The following is a 24,441-nucleotide window of genomic DNA, read 5'->3' as shown; positions in this document are numbered from 1 at the left end:
CCAACCTTCCTTCCGAGGAGTGGCTGGTGGGTTTGAACCGCCAGCCGTCTGGTTAGCAGGCAAGGGTCTTAGCCACTATGCTACCAGAGCTCCCAAAAGAGGCTTAGCAGGGCTATATAGCTAAAGGTGGAACTCACCTGCCGCGTTGGGTGACACATTCTTTGGCTTCCCTGAACTCTTGGGCATATATGACCTTTCTACACTCTTATCTATATAGATGCTATATCACTTTAAGGAGCTCTAGTGGCGTAGTGCCTAAGGCATTTGACTGCTAACCAGAAGGCTAGCAGTTCAAACCCACCAGCCATTCCTCGGAAGGAAGGTTGGGCAATCTTCTTCCGTAGTGATACTGCTTCAGAAACCCAAGGAGGGGTCGCTATGAGTCAGATCCGACTCATTGGCAGTACGTTTGGTTTTGGTATGTCATTTTAGTAACTTTGTAAATTTAAGTTTAGAAATTTAACATGTTATGTTGTTTTCTTACTCATTTTGCTCTTAATTAGGACAATCTGTTGAGTGATGGTGTCCTGGCTTATAATCTCATGCTCTAAATAGTCAGGCACCCTGGAAGTGCAAATAACACATAAAGAGATGAAAACACTTTTCTTCAGTCCTCTATTCTTCAGAAATAGATGTTTTCAATAACACAACCAGCAATTCTTCAGATTTGTATATATTATAGGAGGGGGGAAGAGAAGAGGAGGGTGATACTGATATTGTACTTAAATTTCAAAGACATATACTCTCAGCTATAATACAGTTAGGAGCTCTGGTAGCATAGTGCCTAAGGCACTTGACTGCTAACCAGAAGGCTGGCAGTTCAAACCCACCAGCCACTCCTCGGAAGGAAGGTTGGGCATTCCTACTTCCGTAGTGATACTGCCTCGGAAACCCAAGTAGGGGTCGCTATGAGTCGGGGCCGACTCGATGGCAAACAACAACAACAACAACATAATACAGTTTGGTATCTTTTTCATAAATATGCAAATATTTTAAGATTAATTGAACTAACACTGACTGAATTTTAATTGTTATAGTCACAGGCACTTAACTTTTGCTGTAATTTGGTGGCATAGTGCCTAAGGCATTTGACTGCTAACCAGAAGGCTGGTGGTCCAAACCCACCAGCCACTCCTTGGAAGGAAGGTTGGGCAATCTACTTCTAGATTGGGCAGTACTGATACCGCCTCGGAAACCCAAGGAGGGGTCACTATGAGTCGGATCTGACTCGATGGCAGTGCGTTGCATTTGGTTGTTGTAATTTATCTGGAGTTATAATGTCTCCTGGGACTATTTTGACACTATGGTGCCCTCCTTTATCATCACAGCCATCTTCTTTTTTTCAAATACTTTACTACTCTGCTTAAAATCTTCAGGTTTCTCCCTCCCCCCAGCTCATTATCTTTTAGGACACTTCTCTGTCCTCTCCTGCTTGCTTTTCTCTTGCAATGTCCCCTTAAGCTGCAGAAACCTGAGAGAAAAGGTGGAATTTTGCCTCAGCATACTCTGAGACTTCTTTTTCCCTTGAATTCTTGATTTATTTGCCTTTTTTATGTTGAGAAGATCTATCCCATCTCCTGACATTTTTATATAACACACATCACTTCAGGTAAAATGGATGTTAAGCAAGGTTTAGTACACTCTAGACTTTTATAGTCTCCTTCAGGGAGATGGTTCAAAGATTTTTTAAAGTCCTTGTAAATGAATCACTACCAGAGTAAAACACTTTAAATAATAATCTTAAATAAAGAAAACAAAACAAGACTTTTACATCAAAATTGAGTTATTTCACCACAGTGGAGTTTTTGTTTTTTTTTAAATAATATGAAAAAACTGCAATACTTTGGTACCTCACCTTGGCAAAACAAAAACAATTCTTCCACCTTTCAATACATTATAGAATTAGTGTGCATTTATTTAAATTCATTTTTATAACATTTATCCTATCTGTTGTAAGAGATACATTTAATGATAATGATGATGCTAAAGATCAGGATGAGTATCTGCATTTGTGTGCCCAGGATGCAAATAGAAAAGCTGTTAAAAAAAATAAAAAGGGTTGTCTTAGCCCTCAGCTATGGTCCAGGGGTTAAAGAAGAAATTTCGTTTTGCCATGGCATATCTGGAAATGACATATTCGGAAATGAGGTCATGACATCTATACTGAATCTGGGTATACTAATAACTATGTGGGTATTCTAATAACTATAGGCTATTATAAAATTATAAATTAGACTCACAACTGAGACATTTAGCATTCTGAACCTGGGTTATCATTGCAAACAGCCCCTAAGGCTGTTAGTTCTAGTGTACTATGTCTACAGTCCTGTGTATTATATTACATGACATTTGTTTTGATAAAATTGATCTTCTTTTGTGCTTTGGGTGCAAATTTACAGAGCAGAATTTGTTTTACATTCAATAGTTCATGTGCATTTGGTTTCACTCCCCGATTACCATGCCCAACCCTAACCCACTTTCCTCCTCTCCCTTCCCTGTGAGCCCCCCCATCCCTGTGGCCTTCTTAGTTATGCATGCCTGTCTGTCCAACTTCCCTGCATATGAATGCTGCCCCTCTAGTGCCCCATGGCCAATTGCTCCAAGGAGTGTATCTCCGTAGAGTAGGTGGGTGCATTGCTCTGGGTTGGGTGTTCTGCATCTAAGTCTTTCTATTGTGGGCTGAGAGCCAGTCTCTGGGAGTGAGTCCTATCCCAGGCTGAAGTGTGTCCCAGGGCTATAGTCTTGAGGGTCCCACCAGACTCCATCTGACCAGTAATTCTGGTCATTATTGTGTTTTTGAATTTTGTTCCACATTTTTTCTCCCACTCTATCCAGGATCTCCAGTTTTGATCCCTTCCTGAGTGGTTGGCATTGGTAGCTGGGCACCATCTAGTTCTAGTTCTTCTAGGCACCATCATATCCTAGGACTGATTGTTTCCAAATGCCCTTAGTTTTCTTCCCTCTTCTTCGCTTCTGACGAGAGGATACCATTAGCTACATCTTAGATGGCCACTCAAAAGCTTTTAAGACCTCAGTTGCTACTCACCAAAATAAGTTTTTGGAACAAGAATTTTATGTATTATATTGTGCAAATTGAGCCTGGTGTCCCCCAGTACTATGGTCCTGAGTTGGCAGACCTGGTGGTTCTCTCTCCCAAGGTTTTTGGCTGTCTCTGAGGGACTAATCCAAGTCTGTCTTCTGTTCCTTCTGTAATGATTATGGTTATTTTGTATCACTAGTATCTGTGCAAGATTATCTTCAGCTAAACCTATCATCGGTCTAAGGCATATTCTTGTTTGCCAACCCCCATCTGATTTTCTCAGTTGTCTATGCATTTATCTGTAGCCTGGTGTCTGGTGTTAGTGGTAATGCAGTATTGTGCATATACTGATATTAGCCTCTGTCGTCTATATCTTATGGGCACAATTTGGTGTCCTTCCTTTCCCCAGTGTTATCATGCTGGTTACAGAAGCTTTCTATACAATCCCTCCCCTTACCCAACTCAGTGTGTGGCCCACAACTAGTCTGAAATTTTCCCCTTCTCCTCCCTCCCAAACCTGGTAACCTACAAAGTCATTTCCCTTCCTTAAGCAAACCCTTCCTTGACTTTTTACAGTGATGGGCTCATGGTACATTCACACGATGGAATACTATGCTACATTAAAGAACAATGAAGAATACGTGAATTATCTCACAACGTGGACAAATCTGGAGGACATTATGCTGAGTGAAATAAGTCAATCACAGAAAAATAAATATTGTATGATAAAATTAATCTTGATGTTAAGGGAAAAAGTAGGGGGTAAAGACAAGGTAAGATTAACTCTCATTTCATCTTAGCATTCTCTGTACTTTTGTATGTTTCAATTTTTTTCATAATAAAAAACTAAAAGACTATTTTTACACATTTTCTATAATATTTTACCCTTTCATGATCTGTGGAACACATATTGCCCACTAACATTTTCACCCTCTCAGCTTACTTGGGGAGCTCTGGTAGTGTAGTGCCTAAGGCTCTTGACTGCTAATCAGAAGGCTGGTGGTTCAAACCCACCAGCCACTCCTCGGAAGGAAGATGGTGCAATCTACTTCTGTAGTGATACTGCCTTGGAAACCCAAGGAGGGGTCACTATGAGTCGGGTCTGACTCGACGGCACATAACACCACCACCACCACAACAGCTTACTTGGAAAGTTGCTTTCTCAGTTGTAGTACATGCTACTGACTGGCAGGGATTTGTATAACTGTGTGAATCTGAAGAAATGTGCCCCACTCCATCAATCCTACCACTAGAGTCCATTTGGGACATATGTATCTCACACATTGAATAAAAATCCAAATTATCTCAAAAAAAGTTTTGTTCTCTTGATTTCAGCAGGCCTTTCATTACCAAAAACACATGGTATCAACAAAAAATTTAAAGCAAAAAATAATTTGTTCATGAAAAGATTTAAAAATAGATGCAAAAACTAGTATTCATTCTCTTATGTATGTATTTGTATTTGGGAGATATTAAAGATGTTTGATTAATAAGAATTTTGAGACACACTGATTACTGATTAGGTAAAAGTCTGCATTATCAAGAACATTCAAAACTTATTTTAATAAAAGCTAGAGTTAGAAAATGATTAAATCTCATAATCACATTAATGATCAAAACACTCTAAAGGCTCTTCTTATGAAAGGAAAGGAGAAATGAAGAAAATGCTGAAAAACTCTAAGAGGTCAATGGAAAGTTAAAGGAATAAACTAATCAAGACATAAACTTAATAGTCTCAGTAAATAAAAAGGTACTATCAGCTTCCAAAGGAGCTCTGACGGCATAGCGCCTAAGACATTTGACTGCTAACTAGAAGGCTGTTGGTTCAAAGCCTTCCTGCCTTGGAAGGAAGATTGGACAATCTACTTTTGTAGTGATACTGCCTTGGAAACCCAAGGAGGGGTTGCTATAAGTTGGATCTGACTGCATGGCAGTGAGTTTGATTTGGTTTGGGATCAGCTTCTATCCACAATGCACAAAGAGTAAGAGTTAACTTTGCATGACAAGTATGAGGTTTTTTTTTTTTTTTTTTAAAATCTTGCTCTAATAACTCATTAAAAAAAAATCACCATATAATTCAAATAGGGAAAGTGCTAAATCAACACTTTGTGACTTATGGGACAAATGATAAGAAAAACAAACCCACTGCTATGGAGTCAATTTCGACTCATAGAGATCCTATAGGACAGAATAGAAGGGCTACACAGAGTTTCCAAGGCTGTAAATCTTTCTGAAGCAGAATGCCTCATATTTTCCCTCGGAGCAGCTGGTGGATTCAAACCAGCGACCTTTTGGTAGCAGCGAAATGTTTTAACCACTGTGCCACTGTGCCTCAAAGGACCAATGATAGGTAAAAAAAAAAAAAAAAGAGAGACTATCAAGGCCTGCAAGATAAGAAATTATTTTTCAGAGGTTGGGAACTAATCAGTGTCATGTAATAGGGGTGGCAAACTAATAGGACTTCAGGAACCAGATAGGCATGAATGCTTGTGTCTGCATTGCGTATAAGGTTTGGCTGGCAACCAGGAAAAGAACATGTGTCCCAGTTGGTATAAAATAACAAAAACATCATGGTTTCAGCTCTTTAAATTACTTAAGAGAAGGTAGAAACTGAGGTTTACAAAAGAAATCTCCTCATAATAAATTACAACCAAAGGCAACACAAAAAAAAAAAAACCCAAAAGGCTAAGACATCTGTGGATCACTTATTTGCATCTTTTGTTATATTGTGTTAAAATTCTAAAATAGATGAAAATCTGCCAGTGAGTTACTGTTATAAAGAGGTCTGTAATCTAGATAGGGTAGTGCTTCATAATTGGAGTATGCATCACAGGGCAAGGCTATTAAAATGAAAATTCCTGGGCTTCATCCTAGAGACTCTTATCCAGTAGTTCTGAAATGGGTCCCAGGAAAATGTAGTTTTGTACTCTGAAACATGTGGTCTATAGTCCACAATTTGGAAAACACCAAGTTAACAAAACCATGTATGAGATAGTTAGAGAGATTTAACCAGTATTTGAGTTCAGTGTAAGAGTTTATTGGCAAAGACTATAACTGGAAAGCCAGCAAATCAATTTACTGCTGTTAATGGCAGAATATGGGACTATGTTCTAGCTTCATTAGTGTCTATTATTTACTTTTCGGTAATGGACTAGTTGCTTTCGAAGATCAGGTACAGATCAGACCATATTCTGTGCTGGATCATAAAAGCAAGGCAATTATGGTAAGACTAGAGATTTCTGGTGTGCAGATAATTGTGTATTTCTAATAAAAATAATGCACATATTTCTTTTAGCCATTATGTGCTGTGCTTTACTTTTCTCTGTTGCCAAATGTCAAAAAGACAAACAATCTTCTATCACAAGTGCTCACAGCTTAATTCAAAGAGAACACTAGCTGCCATTTTGCTAAACGGCTTGTTGCCTGTTATTTTTGCTATCTGTGTAGTGTTACTTCTTCTGACACTATCTAGTGTCTAGCCTAGAAAAATAACAACAAAACTACTCATCTGCTAAGAACTAGTGGTGCTGGACTGCTGAAAAGTGTTTCTCTCAAAATAAGCCATAATCTAAAAGCAATCAAATAATGTATATATTACTTTGCTGAGTATGACAATGGTGATGAGCAAGGGTTCACATCTTATAAAGTGAAAAGGAATTTAATATAACTTACATGCAATATCCTGAGGGAGATAACACATAATAACATGATAAAACAATATTCTAAACCCATAGCTGTGACCCAAAAATTAACAAAAAGAGAAGAGTAGATTATGAAGTTTTTTGTAGTGATCATTCCCTTCAAATATATGATATTAAAACACCTAAGACATTTCCATAGTTAGCTATGTTATTATCCCAAGTGCATTTGTAAAAGATGCACAATGTCTCCAAAGAAAACGGGAGTTGGCAGGAAATATATGTTCCAAATGGCACCTGGCTTGTCACAAAGGGATTTTGCTGTTTACAGAATACTGCCTAAAGAAAGCAGAGGTCAGGACAGACTGAGTAAAGCAGAAAGTGCCTCTGCCAATGGCAAGATTCGGGTTGAAATCTGTGAGATACCTGATGGTTGGTTCTGTTTTTTTTTTAAACATGATCAATCTTTAACAAATCTTTCATGAAATGTGTATTTATGCTTGTAGTACACATACATGCATCTATCCATCTATTATGTATCTATATTTTTACTTACAGTTTTTAAGAATGTCATACAGCTCAGACAACAAAGAGGAAAACAACTCTCTACCTACCATTCTTCCCTCTGTAAGCCAAGATGGTTAGAGTTCCTATGCTTGAAGTCATCCCCCATTTCACAGATGTAAAATCATATTATAATGTGCTATTTCATTATTTTAGAAAGTTAGGTATATAGATCATATTATAGAAATTTATGCAAACAGAAAATCCAGAAATATACCAAAAAAATATTAAAATTGAATATACTGTGTTTAGTGAGTATAAGATAGTGAGTCTAAACTCTAATGACAGATAGACTAAGTCTAATAACCATTATTAAATCGTCATTTAAAGCTGGAGTTTCCTATGCCCACATCAGATTCAATAGGACAAAAGGCCCATATAGGGTCTGGACATCACAATATGTATAAAATTCATGAGTGATTCTGCTTCACAGCAAGAAAAGAATTTCTCAAATAAAATGTCATTTTGTGGGGTTTCTTTTTAAAGTATATCATATTCTCCAACACCAAAAACATTTTCACATTGTAAAAAAGATTACACAAGAACAAAACAAACTGAAACAGTTAAATTTTTTGAATAAATAAAATATGATAAAGGAGATGAAGTTAAAATCATTTGCAGAACTATAACAAAAAAATCAAGCAACAAGGATTTAAAAATGAACAAAGAAAGCAGATTGGGAGTGGCTGGTGTTCAGTGTTAAGGTAAATGTAAGACAGCATCATAATACTCAACGGGCACAGCGATATTGCTGGGTTATTAATTAAAAGTGTTTTCCCCTTTTCTGTCTATCATAACACTTGTATCCATTATCTGGAAACATTCTTTACAAAGAAATACATATTTTCTAATAATAATACTAACTAAAATCTATTGTATTTAAAAGTTCTTTCAGAAGGATGAGGAAAGTACTATATTATCTCCATTTTATAAGAGAATAATAAATAATTTGTGGCAGGTCACACACAGCTAGCGAGTTGCAGAGCTGAGTGTGTTTTCTTAACTGCTATACATACTGCCTCTTACCTATGAAACAGATGGGGAAGGAAGAAGAGGAAAGGGAAAATAAGAAGGAAATTAGAAAAAGAAGGAGAAAGAAAGGAAAAGAGGGGGAAGGCAGATTGAGTCCTCCTTTGCCTAAGCCTTGACCCATCTACATCACACTATTTCTTTAGTGTTCCAGGGCCTAACAAATCACTCTAACTACTCCCTCTCTCAACTCTATCCTCTGACTCTTAGAGCACACTGCTGTTTTTTAAGTTCATCAGCAGAAACAGATCTGTACTAAAGAGATGACTTATTACTAAGAAGGGAAATGTTTGAGCTATTTATCATTGACATTTAGATCTGAACAAGGACAAGGATCTAACCCAAAAATATTTTAGATATCATATTTAGATATCATCAGGTATGCAAGAAAAAGATAGAACTTGAGCCACACCTAAAACTTTTACCCTTTAATTAAGTGGCAGTTTCAATTTTTAGAATAATAATGACTGTTTATATTTTAAATTGCTTTACACACTACAAAATATCTTCATTTACCTGTGTTTTATTGACTTTGCAAAAGTATTTGACTGTGTGGCTCATAAGAAATTAAAGACAACATTGCAAAGACTGGGAATTCCGGAACACTTAAATTGTGCTAATGAGGAACCTGTACACAGACAACAAGAGGCAATTGTTCCAACAGAATAAGGGGATAATGAATGATTTAAAATAAGGGAAGGTGTGTGTCAGGGTTGTTTCCTTTCACTATATTATTCAATCTGTATGCTGAGCAAGTAATCCATGAAACTGAACTATGTGAATAAGAACACAACCTTGCTTGTTGAAAGTAAAGATGACTTGAAGTACTTACTAATGAAGACGAAAGCCTACAGCCTTCAGTATGGATTGCATTTCAACATAAAGAAAGCAAAAATCCTTACAGCTGGACCATTAAGCAACATAATAATAAATGGAGAGAAGATTGAGGTCGTCTGGGATTTCATTTTACTTGGATCCACAATCAACACCCATGGAAGTAGCAGTTGCATTGGGCAAATCGACTGCAAAAGACATCATTAAAAATGTGAAAAAGCAAAGATGTCATTTTGAAAATTAAGGTGCCAAGACTCAAGCATAGTAGTTTCAATAGCCTGATATGTATGTGGAAGCTATACAATGAATAAAGACTAAAGAGGAATTGATGCATTTGAATTGTACTGTTGGTGAAGAACACTGAAAATACCATAGACTGCCAGAGAAAGAACATATCTGTCTTGGAAGAAATACAGCCATTATGCTCCTTACAAGTGAGAATGGGAAAAGTTTATCCTATATACTTTGGTCATGCTGTCAAAAAGCACCAGTCCCTGGAGAAGGATATCAAGCTTGGCAAAGTAGAAGGGCAGCAAAAAAGGGGAAGACCCTAATAAGATGGATTGACACAGTGGCTGCAACAATGGGGTCAAAGCAAGGATTATGAGGATGACACAGGACTGGGCATTGTTTTGTTCTACTGCACCTAGGGTTGCTATGAGTCAGAGATGATTCAACAGCACCTAACAATAACAACATAAGACCCTCATAAAAATGTGTGAGGACAGACAGGGTAATGTAGTCCTAATATACAGGTATGAAATTAGGAAAATTGGAAGTTGTCAAAAATGAAATGAAACACATAAAGATCAATATCCTAGGCATTAGTGAGCTGAAATGCACTGGTTTGGGCCATTTTGAATCAGACAACCATATGATCTACTATGCTGGGAATGACAAATTGAAGAGGAATGGTGTAGCATTCATCATCACAAAGATTGTTTCAAGATCTGTTCTGAAGTAAAATGCTGTCAGTGATAGGATAATATCCATATGCCTATAAGGAAGACTAGGTAATACTGTTGTTGTTACTACTATTGTTCAAACAACCACCAAAGCAAAGAGGAGGAAACTGAAGATTTCTACCAACTTCTACAGTATGAAATTGACCAAACATGCCAGCAAGATATGTTGATTATCATTGGTGACTGGAATGTGAAAGTTGGAAACAAGGAAGAGTTACCGGTAGTTGGAAAATATGGGCTTGGTGATAGAAATAACACTGGGGATCATATGATAGAATTTTGCAAAACCAAAGACTTACTTATTGCAAATAACATTTTTCAACAACATAAACGACAGCTATACACATAGACTTCACCAGATGGAGTACACAGGAATCAGACTGACTACATCTGTGGCAAGAGGCAATGGAGAAGTTCAATATCTTCAGCCATAATAAGGTCAAGAGTTGACTGTGGAACACACCATCAACTGCTCATAAGCAAGTTCAAGTTGAAGTTGAAGACCATTAAAACAAGCCCACGAGAGCCAAAATATAACCTTGATAATATCCCTCCTGAATTTAGAGACCATCTAAAGAACAGACTTGATGCATTGAACAACAATAACTGAAAACCAGAGGAATTGTGGGAATATATCAAGAACACCATCCATGAAGAAAGAAAGAGGTCATTAAAAAGACAAAAAGGAAGAAAAGACCAAAATGGATGTCAGAAGAGACTCTGAAGCTTGCCCTTGAGAGTAGCTAAACAAATGGAAAAAATGATAAGATAAAAGAGCTGAACAGAAGATTTTATAGAGCAGCTTGAGAAGACAAAGCCAATTATAATGAAATGTGAAAAGACCTGGAGTTAGAAAACCAAAAAGGAAGAACACGCTCAACATTTCTCATGCTGAAGGAACTGAGGAAAAAAATTAAGCCTCAAGTTGCAATACTGAAAGATTCTATGGGCAAAATATTGAATGAGGCAGGAAACATCAAAACAAGATGGAAGGAATACACAGAGTCACTGTACCAAAAATAATTGGTCGAAGTTTATCCATTTCAGGAGGTGGCATATGATCAAGAACCAATGGTACTGGAAGAAGTTGAAGCTGCACTGAGGAACTGGCAAGGGACAAGGTTCCAGGAATTGATGGAATACCCAGTGAGATGTTTCAACAAACAGATGCTGCACTGGAGGGGCTCACTTGGCTACGTCAAGAGATTTGGAAGACAGCTACCTAGCCAACTGACTGGAAGAAATCCGTATTTGTACCCATTCCAAAGAAAGGTGATCTCACAGAACACAGAAATTATTGAACAATATCATTAATATCACATGCAAGTAAAATCTTACTGAAGATAATTAAAAAAAAATTACAGCAGTATACTGATAGAGAGCATCCAGAAATGCAAGCTGGATTCAGAAGAGAACATGGAACAAGGAATATCACAGCTGATATTAAATGGATCTTGGATCAAAGTAAAGAATACCAGAAAGATGTTTATTTATGTTTTATTGACTAGGCAAAAATATTTGACTGGGTGGCTTATAACAAATTATGGATAATATTGAGAAGAATGGGAATTCTAGAACACTTGATTAAACTCATGAGGAACCTGTACATAGATCAAGAAACTCTCATTCAAACAGAACAAGGAGATACTGCACGGTTTAAAATCAAGAAGTGTGCCAGGGTTGTATTCTTTCACCATACTTACTCAATTTGTATGCTGAGTAAATAATCAGAAAGGCTGGATTATCTGAAGAAGAACATAACATGAAGATTGGAGGAAGACTCAAGAACAAACAGATATGCACATGATACAACTTTGCTGGCTGAAAGTGAGGATGGTTTGAAGCACATACTGATGAAGATTGAAGACTACAGTCTGCAGTATGGATTAATCATCGCTATTAAGAAAACAAAAATCCTCATAACTGGTCCAATAAACAGCCTCATGATGGATGGAGAAAAGCTTGAAGTTGTCAAGGACTTCTTATTATTTGGTTCTATAATCAACACCAATGGAAGCAGCAGTCAAGACATCAAACCACATACTGCATTAGGGAAATCTGTTGCAAAAGACCTCTTTCAAGTGATAAAGACCAAAGATGTTCCCTTGAAGACTAAGGTGCACCTAACCAAGCCATGGTATTTTTAATCACCTCTTATGCATGTGAGAGCTGGAAATAAGAATAAGAAAGACCCAAGAGAAGTTGATGCTTTTGAGTAGTGGCATTGGAGAAGAATTCTAAGAGTACCATGGACTGCTAAAAGGAAAAACATATCTGTCCTAGAAGAAGGGCAGCTGGAATGCTCCCTGGAAGTGAGAATGGCCAGACTTCATCTCATCTACTTTGGTCATGTAGTCAGAAGGAACCATTCCCTGGAGAAGGATATCATGTTTGGTAAAGTGAAGGGTCAACAAAAAAAGGGGAAGGCCCTCAACTAGATGGAGTAACACAGTGGCTTCAACGATAGGATCAGGTATAACAAGGATCGTGAGGTTGCCACAGGACCGGGCAGAGTTTCACTCTGCTGTGCACAGGGTTACTTTGAGTCAGAGATGACCCGATGCCACCTAACAACAACAACAATTTACAGGTAAAGAAACCAACTGAAATATATGAAGAGACAGAATTAGTACGTGCAAAGCAAAAACAGACCTAGACTGCATGATTCCAGATATAAAGCTCTTCTCCTAACTGCCTTCTAGGCATGGTAGTAACTCTAAAGGTCCAAGATTCATCCAGTTTAAGATCAGTTACCAAGATGCTGTTGGTTTACTTAGGTAGATAAATACCTAGTTTTAGACTTGTAGCAGCAACACAGTGTAAGGGCTGTGGAGAACTAGTTTGTATTGACAATCTCTAGTAGAAAAATATTTCACAATATCAAATGTTGGTTCTACCCAAAGCTACCTATACATTCTATGCAATCTCAGTCCACATCCCATGAACATTCTTTAAGGATATCGAAAAACCAACTTTATATGGAAAGGAAAGAGACTTTGGATAAGCAAACACTATTGAAGAAGAAGAACAAAGTAGGAGGTCTCACACACCCAGATCTCAAAACCTACTTACTATACAGCCACAATATTCAAAACTGCCTGGTACTGGTACAACAATAGATATGTAGACCAATGGAATAGAACTGAGAACCCAGAAACAGATCCAGTGACCGATGGTCAGCTGATCTTTGACAAAGTGCTGAAATTCATTAAACGGGGAAGAGACTATCTTTTTAACAAATGGTGCTGGAAAAACTAGATATCCATTTGCAGAAAAATAAAACAAGAACTGTACCTCACACCATACACAAAAATTAACTCCAATTGCATTAAAGACTTAAATGTGAAATCTAAAACTATAAAGCTCCTCAAGGAAAAACTGTTGTTGTTATGTGCCATCGAGTCAGACCCGACTCATAGTGACCCTTCCTTGGGTTTCTGAGGCAGTATCACTACGGAAGTAGATTACCCAACCTTCCTTCCAAGGAGTGGCTGGTGGGTTTGAACTATCAGCCTTTTGGTTAGCAGTCAAGTGCCTTAGGGACTACGCTACGAGAACTCCTCAAAGAAAAACTAGGGGCCCTAATATGTGGCATAAAGAGACTATCAAGCACAATCCAAAATGCACAAACAGCAGAAAAGAAACTAGATGAATGGGATCTTCTAAAAATTAAACTTTGATGTGCTTCCAAAGACTTATCCAAAAGAGTCAAAAGAGAACCTACAGATTGGTAGGTTGGAAAAAATATTTGGTAATGACATATCTGACAAAGGACTTGTCTCTAAAATTCACAAAAAACTCTAACATCTCAACAACAAAAAGACAAATAATCCAATTAAAACAGGGACAGAAGACATGAATAGACACTTCCCCAAAAAGGATATTCAGGTGGCCAGAAAATAATGAAGAAATGCTCATCATCATTAGCCATCAGAGAGATGCAAATCAAAACAACGAGATACCATCTCACCCCAGCGCTAATGGCAAAGTTCAATAAGACAGAAAATAACAAATGCTAGCAAGGATTTTGAGAGTCTGGGACTCTCATACACTGCTGGTGGGACTGTAAAATGATACAACCACTGTGGGAAGTAGTATGGCAATTCGTTAAAAAGCTGGAATTAGAAATACCATTTGATCCAGCAATCCCATTACTAGGGATATATCCTAAACAAGTGAGAGCCAGGACAAGAACAGATATATGCACACCCATGTTCATCACAGCACTATTTATAATAGCAAAAAGGAAACAACCTAGGTGCCCATGAACAGAAGAATGGATAACCAAACCATGGTACATACACACAATGGAATACTATGCAACCCTAAAGAATAACATAGAATCTGCAAAACACCACATAATGTGGATGAACTTGGAGAACATTATGCTGAGTAAAATAAGTCAATACCAGAAAGACAAATATTGTATTAGTCTGTTATTGTAAAAAGTCAAGGGAAGGTTTATATATGGAAGGAAACTTTCTTTGCTGGTTACCAGGGGTGGGAAGGAAGGGGAGGGAACACTGCTAGACAGGTAGAGACAAGTATTGATTTGGATGAAGGGAATGGCAATGTACCAAATGTGAGTGATCAACATGGTGGCACTGAGGAAGAGGAAGACCTAGAGAGGTGCATATAGACAACAAAGATGAACCTTTTTGCACATACAGCACTGCATTGTCAGTGAAGGCAAAAATTGATTTAGGGGTGGACAGACTGAATGATCAGATATGTCTATGCAGGGGGAGTGTGCCCATGACCATGTACAGGGTAGGCAGACATCGTTTCTATAAGTGTATTGGTATGTACTGTAAGAATTCCCAGCTCTGTAAGAGCTGACAAGGGACAAGGTTGTAGTCACCTCTTGGCCACAGCCAGCTAGCTACCCAGAGGGAGCGAGTAGTTGGACCTGTGCATCAGGACTAGAGTCGCAGGACATCAAGCTCAACTGGCATAACATACTACACAAAAAATTATTCTACATGCTACTTTGGTGAGTAGCGACTAGGGTCTTAAAAGCTTGCAACTGGCCATCTAGATGCAACAATCTAGATGGTCTCTCCTCATCCAGAGCAATGAAGAATGAAGAAAACCATAGATGCATGGAAAGAATTAGTCCAAGGGACTGGTACACCATGTGATCCTCTGCCTATGTGACTATGAGACCAGAAAAACTAGATGATGCCTGGCTACCACTGTCAATCACTTGGAGTGGGATCTATGTAGGAGATTGTGGATGGAGTGGGAAAACAATGTGGAAGAAAACTCAAAATCATAAAAAAAAAAAAAAAAAGGACCAGGTTTGCTGGTCTAATAGACTCTAGTAGAACCCCTGAGACTGTGGCCCTTACCTGTCCTTCAGGTCTGGAATTTGAACCCATTCTTGTGGCTTCCAGCCAAACAAAAGACAGGCATATGAGCTGAACATATACATTAGAGAGATACACTCTTTGGAGAGATCAATCATGGGAGAATAGAAGGGCTGTGTATGCACAGGGAGACAGCTTAGGGGGCAGGAGTGCATGGGAGGGAAGGATACAGGGAAGAGGTAACTATGGGGAGGAAGTGGGAAGAGAGCTGTTGCAATGTGGGAAATTGCAGTCAATGTCATGAGACAAAGTGTACATGAATTGCTGTATGGAGAATGAATTTGCTGTGTAAACTTTCAGTCAAATCACAATAAAAATGAAAAAAAAAGTTTTACAATATCCTGTAATAGCTCCTTTATTTTCACCTTTCATCTATTTGAAGCCTGTGTTGACATGTAGAAATTTTACTTCAAAAACTGTGGGGAAAGCCATCTTTTCTACATGTTTTTGGACCTGCGCAGGAGACTGATTTATCTGATTAGAGTTGGCTGTGGGGAAGAGGACCCAGTTTTACCTGAAGTAAGGTGGCTTTTTTTCTTGGCTCTAGAGAAATAGTCCTTGGAGCAATTTGGGTGTCTTGGCCTGATACTTCCAGGCCACATCTGAGAACTTGTGCTAGCAAGTGAGGGCTGTCCAGACCAGAAAAATGACACTTGGGTGGTTCATTTAAATTAATCTCAGGAGGTAATTTAGCATATTATATAAGACTGACCAATAAAGGTCTGGACCCTAAGGCTCATAGGTTGTGAGCATATTCTGTTGAGAACATTTGCTCTAAGGATATCATATTCCTTGGGACATGGAAGAACCATGTTAGGAATCCTCCCAAACCTTGCCCTATGCATCTCTCCTTTTGTAAATCTTGGCTGTAATAAATCTGCAGTCATAAATACTGCATATTCTCTGTGAATTCCCTAAGTTATTTCAGAGAATTATGGAGCCCAAAGAGGCTGTAGATGTCAGTTGGTCATAAAAGTAAGGGTGTTGCTTGCAACTGGCATAGTGAAGGGGCACTACCAAGTTGTAGCCAGCAGGTCTGAAGGTTGAGGTGTTGTATGACTCCCCAAACTTGTGGCTGGTGTTTGCCTATTTGGCAGTCTGAAGGGCACTGTCCTTTTAACTTGTAAGCTGTGACTTAGCTCTAGGTAGCTAGTGTCAGAGAGGGAGTACCATGGGGGCAGCTGGCAACAAGGATGGAGAGATGGAAATGTGAGGACTGGATCAATCTTCACATTGTGGGGATGAGACTCTGCTGATCTTTACCACACAGTTGCTAAAGGCCTTAACAGAGTTCAGTTCCCACAGGATAGTCATTTCATGCTTTTCCAAGATCCATGACTTCACTCAATGCCTGTTAAACTTTAAGGCAAGCTTGCCATTTGTTATAAAAGCTGGTTGCATCAGGTGAGAAAGTAGTAGCATAAACACATAATCACTATAGGGAATATTCTAAGTCTCTGTTCTCAAACTACTTCCCATGATTAGTAGCAGTAGCATCACTTTGTTAAAACTGCAAACTCTCCCACTTTAGACCTACTGAACCAGACAAGATCTCCAGGTCCTTTTGCTGCATGGCAAAGTTTGAAAACTTTTAAGCTGAAAAAGACTATTTTTAATTACAGTCAAGTTTGAAAATACAATTCCTTACCACATGCCCACATATCCACTGGTTTTCCATAAGGATCTTTACGCAAAACTTCTGGAGAAAGGTATCCAGGTGTGCCAGCAAAACCTAGGGGAAAAAGATGTTAAGAGTTAGAGCAGACTTCACAAAATTAATATGAAGTGTGACATTAGGTAAGAAAACATTGTTTGGTCTTCTTTATCATGATGAAAGGTAAGCAAAATAAAACAAGGCCTTAGAATACTATAATAATGTAGAATTGTCTCTCCTTAGCAATATCAACACTATTCATCGTTCCCTCCAGTTTATTAGAAAAAAATACTATTTTTTTTTTTTCCAGATATGAAGGCCAACCTTTGTATCTAGCCACTGTGTATATTAAGACCATTTGGTTAGCAGTTCTGATTATTATTTACTTAGGAGTTAAAAATACACTTGAAAAGAAAAAAGAAGAAAATTTAGGCTAGGGTTGAAAAAAAAAAAGTATTGCGACCTAACTAATTCCAACTCATAGCAACTTTATAGGACAGAGTAGAACTACACCGTTGGGTTTCCAAGGCTGAAAATCTTTATGAAAGCACACTGCTACTTCTCTATCTGGTAAAGCAGTTGGTAGGTTTGAATTACTTACTTTTCAGTTATCAGCTGAGTGCTTTAACTATGTCACCAGAGAACATTACAAAAGATGATAGTTACTATTATACTTACATAACTTTATTATGAGAGGTATTAATCCAAAAAAACGAAAGGTTCTGATACATACACCTTAAGGAAAAATTTAAAGCAAATATTCTATACATATTTTTGAAACTGAGGTAGGGTAGTCTATTTTAAAGAGTAGGGGAGGGTGCGGAGACTGAGTAACATAAGAAATTACCAGGAGAATAAATTAGCCCAAAATATATCGAAGAGCTCACTGTATACTAATAAATCATCAGCGTGTTCTTATAATTGGCAACTAACAAGACGACTCAGGACTATTCAGATGAATCACTTTTGAAATGAACAAGTATTGACTAGACTTTTACCTTAAAAAGGAGATGTGGTTAAGAGAAACTAGATAGCAAAAGCAAGCTTCATTTAATATAAATCAGGGTAGAATTCAAAAAGTTACACTTAAATAATGCTGGGTTGATACTAACTCTATAGGAAAATACTTCCGAAAACAGTTTTTCAAGTAAAACTAATGATTATTAAAGGAAATATCAAAAATAATTATTCTTATTGGAAGTGTTTTTTTTTTTTCCCCCCTTTATTTCTTTATTTTTTTTAAGGCACCAAAAGAAAATGGGAAGGGGGGATCTTTTTAAAAGGATACACAATCAGAAATTCCTAAAATTGGAAATCCACTCATGAAGCACATTGTTTACTAGATTCCAAAATGCTCAAGTAAGGGACTTCTTCTTCCTCATCTCCATCAAAAATTTATACTTAACTATAAACAATGTATAAAGAGGTATAAAAACAAGTATATATACAATAGCATGGTTTCTCCAAACAAAACTACATTAAAAAATTAGGCAAAAGAATTCATGATTCTTCTTTCCCTTCCCTCATTTTCTTCACATTGCCTTTTGTTTTGAAAGAAGATGGAGTGGACAATAAGAAGCAAATCAAACCAAACCCACTGCCATCAAGTTGATTCTGACTCAGAACCACCCCACTGGGTTTCTGAGGTGATAAATCTTTACAGAAGCAGATTGTTCCATCCTCTTTACATGGAGTGGCTGGTGGGTTTGAACCGTCAACCTGCTGGTTAGCAATCAAATGCCTTAGACACTGTAGCACTGTACAACCAGAGCTCCTAGAACAATAAGGGGCTCCCCCCAAACAAGACCTATATATATAACAGCTTAAACATTTCATGGACTACAGGGGATTCACTTCTACCTCCACCTTTATTTGAATAAAACCTTTGCCTGGTAGTTGTGAGGCAAAAAGAATTACTAAGCAATAGAGTGGTTCCACAGTCTCCTGAAGTGTTTTTGTTGTTAGGTGCCTTTGACTCGACTCTGACTCATAGCAATCCCATGCATGACTAAACGAAACACCACCTTGTCCTGCAGCAGTGTCACAATACTTTTTATACTTGAGCCCATCATTGTGGCAACTATGTCAATCCATCTCATTGAGGGCCTTTCTCTTTTTGGCTGACCCTCCACTTTACCAAGCGTGATACGCTTCTCCAGGGAAGGGTCCCTTTGGACAACATGACCAATGTAGGTGAGACAAAGTCTGGCCATTCTTGCTTCCAAGAATTCTAGCTGTAGCTCTTCCAGGACAGATTTGTTTTTTCTTCTGACAGTCTGTATTACTTTATGTTCTTACTTTCTGTATTCTTCAACAACACTACTCAAATGCATCAATTCTTCTTTGGTCTTCCTCATTCATTGTCCAGCTTTCACATGCATATGAGACAACTGAAAATGCCATGGCTTGGGTTAGGCACACGTTAGTCTTCAAAGAGACATCTTTGCTCTTCAGCACTTTAAAGAGGTCTTTTGCAGCAGATTTACCCAGTGCAATACAGCCTCTGATTTCTTGACTGCTGCTTCCATTGATGTTGATTGTGTAGCTAAGTAATTTGAAATCTTTGACAACTTCGATCTTTTCTCAATTTATCGTGATGCTGCTTAGTGGTCCATTTGTGAGGATTTTTGTTTTCTTTATGTTGAGGTATAATCCATACTGAAGACTGTCGTCTTTCATCTTCATCAGTAAGTGCTTCAAGTCCTCTTCACTCTCAGCAAGCAAGGTTGTGTCATCTGCATATCACAGATTGTTAATGACTCTTCCTTCAATGCTGATGCCATGTTCTTCCTCATATAGTCTAGCTTCTCAGATGATTTGCTCGGTATACAGATTGAGTAAGTATGGTGAAAGGCTACAACCCTGGCACAATCCCTTCCTGATTTTTAACCATGCAGTATCCCCTTGTTCTGTTCAAACAGCAGCCTCCTGGTCTATGTCCAGGTTCCTCATGAGCACAGTTAAGTGTTCTAGAGCTCTCATTCTTCTCAATGTTATCCATACTTTGTTATGATCCAAATGGTCGAATGCTTTTGCCTAGTTAATAAACACTGATATTCTTTGTTTTCAGTTAAAGATGCATCTGACATCAGCAATGATATCCCTTGTTCCATGTCCTCTTCTGAATCCAGCTTGCATTTCTGGAAGTTCCCTGTCAATATAATGCTGCAATAATTTTTTAATTATCTTCAGCAAAGTTTTGCTTGTATGTGATGTTAATGATATTGTTCAGTAATTTCCATATTCTGTTCAATAATCTTTCTTTGGAATGGGCACAAATATGGATCTTTTTCAGTCACTTGGCCAGGTAGCTAGCTGTCTTCCAAATTTCTTGGCTTGGACGAGTAAGTGCCTCTAGTGTGGCATCCATTTGTTGAAACATCTCAGTGGGTATTCCCTATTCCTGGAGCCCTATTTTTTGCCAATTCCTTTAGTGCAGCTTTGACTTCTTCCTTCAATACCATTGGTTCTTAATCATATGACACCTCCTGAAATAGATGAATTCTTTTTTGTACAGTGACTATGTATTCCGTCCACCTGTTTTTGATACTTTTTTTTGTACAGTGACTGTGCATTTCTTCCATCTTTTTTTGATGCTTCCTACATCATTCAATATTTTGTCCATAGTATCTTTCAATATTGCAACTCAAGGATTAATTTTTTTTCCTCACTTCTTTTAGCTTGAGAAATGCCACGTGTGTTCTTCTTTTTTGGTTTTCTAACTCCAGGTCTCTGAACATTTTATTATAATAATTGACTTTATCTTCTTGAGCTACTCTTTGAAATATTTTGTCCAGCTCTTTAATCTTGTCATTTCTTCCATGCTTTAGCTACTCTCCGTTCAAGAACAAGTTTCAGAGTCTCTTCTGACATCCATTTTAGTCTTTTCTTCCTTTCTGATCTTTTAAATTACTTTTTGCTTTATTCATGGATGATGTGCTTGATGTCCTCCCACAATTTCTCTGGTTTTCTGTCATTGGTGTTAATGCATCTAATGTATTATTCAGATGTCTCTAAATTCAGGAGGGATATAATTAAAGTTGTATTTTGGCTGTCATGGATTAGTTTTAATTGTCTTCAGCTTCAACTTGACCTTTCATGTGAGCAGTTGATGGTCAGTTCCACAGTCAGCTCCTGGCATTCTGGCTGAAGTCATTGAGATTCCCCATAACCTCTTTCCACAGATGTAGTTGATCTGATTTCTGTGCATTTCATCCAGCATAGTCCATGTGTATAACCATCATTTATGTTGCTGGAAAGGTATTTGCAATGAATACGTCATTGGTCTTACAAAATTCTACCATGCATTCTCTGGTATCATTGCTATCACCAAGGCCATATTTTCCAACTATTGGTAATTCTTCTTTATTTCCACCTTTTGCATTCCAATCACCAGTAATAATCTGTACATCTTGATTGCATATTGGGTCAATTTTAGACTGCAAAAGTTGGTAAAAATCTTCAATTTCCTTGTCTTGGGCTTTGGTCATTGGTGCACAAATTTAAATAATAGTAGTATTAACTGGTCTTCCTTGTAAGCATATGGATATTATCCTATCACTGACAGCATTGTACTTCAGGACAGATCTTGAAACATTTTTTATGATGATAAATGCCAAGCTATTCCTTTTCAATATGTCTTTCCCAGGATAGTAGATCATATGATTGTCTGTCTGATTCAAAATGGCCCAAACTGGTCCTTTTCAGCTCACTTATACCTAGGATATCAATCTTTATGTGTTCCCTTTCATTTTTGACAACATCCAATTTTCCATGTTCAAATTACTAATGGATGCTTGCAGCTGTTTCTTCCCATTTTGAGTTGTGCCACATCAGCAAATGGAGGTTCCCCAAAACTTTACTCCATCCAAGTCTTTAAGGTTGACTCTACTTTGAAGAGACAGCTTTTCCCCAGTCTTCTTTTGAGTGCCTTCTGACCTGAGGGGCTCATTTTCCCCCACTATATCAGACAGTGTTTCACTGCTATTCACAAAGTTTTCAGTGGTCAATACTTTAAGTGGATGGTCCACTCTTGCTTCTGAGTCTTTCTTACTCTGCTGAAACCTGTCTTCCATGGGTGATCCTGCTGGTATTTGAAATACTGGTGGCATAGCCTCCAGCCTCACAGCAACATGCAAGCCACAACAGTGCGACAAACTGACAGATGAGTAGTGGAAGAAGAGATGTGGAGTTGTTTAATTCCAAATAAGGGCCATGGGCAGAGTAATTTTAAAGAGCTTCTCAGTGTTTCTGGCATGCCATACCCATCCTTTCTCATTTCATTCCTCTCAACTTAAATGCAATACTCTTAGTCTTCAAGATTCTTTAGCAACATTCTTAGTCTTTACTTCAAAATTCCCCTCATTCATATAACATTATTTCTATTTCTGAATGTAGCATGATTAATCTCTTTAAGGGTCCTCAAAAATGGACTAATTCTCTTCCTTGATGGTACTTGTTCTGTTCCATGAATTGCCAATTTTTTCCCGAGCCATTTCTCTATCATAATAACTCACCATAACAGAGTAGAATTGCCCAACAGGGTTTTCTAAGCTGTAATCTTTACAGGAACAGAGCTACAGGGTTGGTATGAACCAACTGTTCAGTTAGCTTCCGAGTGCTTAACTGCTGAACCACTAGGGCTCATTTACCATGAGTCAGAATGGACTCGACGGAACCTAACAACCTTTCCTCTAATAGAGGTGGCTCTAAATTATTTCTATCTTAGAAATCTCTTTAGCTATTCAATGTTTTCAGTGGTCTTTTTTCATTATGAATTCTGACTTTCCTTTTATATACAAACTGCATCATCTTCTCTAGAATTAGTAAACTACTATACATGTTAAATAAATGTCAATTATATTTACTATAGAGGAGATAGGGAGGCATCACCATGGTGATGGGAGTAAGAAATAAGAAGATTATTTTAAATGTAAATTATTACAAATCTCTCCTGGAGACCACAAGTCTGGCCCTGGAGAAGCAAGATAGATCAGGAGTAAAATTTGCACTTTTTCACCATGGGGTTATCAACAGTTCAGTTGTTGTTAAGTAACCTGTTAGAGCAATTACTTCTAAGACATGCATTCTGTGAGAACAGTTACAACTACTCCTATTTAGTACAAGCATTAGTTGAGCAGTCAGTGGAGTACTTATTCCTAAGAATATTAAAACATACCTAAAAGCATAAACCTTAGAACTGTGCAACATATCCTCCTGAATATAGAATATTTTCCCCCGAAATATTATCTACTGCCATTGAGTTGATTACAACTTTTAGTTACCCTACAGGACAGAGTAGAACTTCCCCATAGGGTTTCCAAGGCTGTAAATCTTCACAGAACCTGACTGCCTCTTCTTTCTCCTGTAGAACGGCTGGTGGGTTCAAACAGCTGACCTTTTGGCTAGCAGCTGAATGCTTTAACCACTGTACCACCACCAGAAATATTATGAATATAATAAATATGGCTTTCTTTAGAGGGAAATTAAATTAATAAGAAACTAAGTGTATGATAATATAGACTATCAACAGGGAAATTAAAGACAGGTTGCCTTCTTTAAAGATAGCATGTTTCTCATGCTGAAAAACCATTAAGTCCAGGACATATCTTCATCATTAAACCCTTTCTAACAGTGAAAGTAGCCTAATACTTTTGAGGTGGCCAAGCAAAACTTCCTTAGGAAACATGGGCCAAGCAGGGGTACTGCCCTTCTTTTTATGTGGCTGAACACCTTTATTGATTTATCACTTTCTCCTAACATGTGTAATGTATCAAACAGTGTTTCACTGCTATTCATCAACATCCATGAAAGAAGCAGTCAAGAAATCAGACATCATATTGCACTGGGCTAATCTGCTACAAAAGACCTCTTTAAAGTATCGAGGCTCCAAGATATGACTTGAAGACTAAGGTGTGCCTAACTCAAGCCATGGTATTTTTAATCATCTCATGTGCATGTGAGAGCTGGACAGTAAGAAAGATAGAAGAAGAGTCCATGCCTTTGAATTGTGGTGCTGGCAAAGAATACTAAAACAAAACAAAACAAAACAAAAAAACCCAGTAAGAGTAACAGAACAGGATTTTAAAAATTATTTATGGTTGAAAATGAATCCATTAACCAGTGTTACAATGTAAGCTACTTGTTAATAAAAACAATATTTTTTAAAGAAACATAACACAGCAACCAGTTAAGCAATTCTTACATTAAGTAAGATAATGACAGTCATCTTTTTTTCTAGCAAAACCAAAAGTTAGATATGTATGACAAATAGCACTCCAAACCCATAGTAGAAACAGGCTATGTCTGGATACTTCTTGTTTAATTTTTCTAGCTATCTGAGCAAGTG

General features: G+C 37.8%; 1 protein-coding gene across 1 annotated transcript in view; it reads right to left on the bottom strand.

Annotated features, from left to right (window-relative positions):
• Nucleotides 1-24,441, bottom strand: part of CAMK2D (calcium/calmodulin dependent protein kinase II delta) — a 521,252-nt gene that overhangs the window by 74,345 nt on the left and 422,466 nt on the right. Inside the window, exon 8 of the mRNA XM_042780929.1 lies at nt 17,088-17,171. Coding sequence (XP_042636863.1) covers nt 17,088-17,171 — 84 coding nt within the window. The remainder of the gene's footprint in view (nt 1-17,087; nt 17,172-24,441) is intronic.

This window comes from Orycteropus afer, unplaced genomic scaffold (assembly GCF_000298275.1).
Source record: "Orycteropus afer afer isolate SDZICR_OR568_19922 unplaced genomic scaffold, OryAfe1.0 scaffold00071, whole genome shotgun sequence".
Classification (NCBI taxonomy): Eukaryota; Metazoa; Chordata; class Mammalia; order Tubulidentata; family Orycteropodidae; genus Orycteropus; species Orycteropus afer.
The sequence above is the reverse complement of the archived record's forward strand: the minus strand, read 5'-3'. Positions and strand labels throughout refer to the sequence as shown.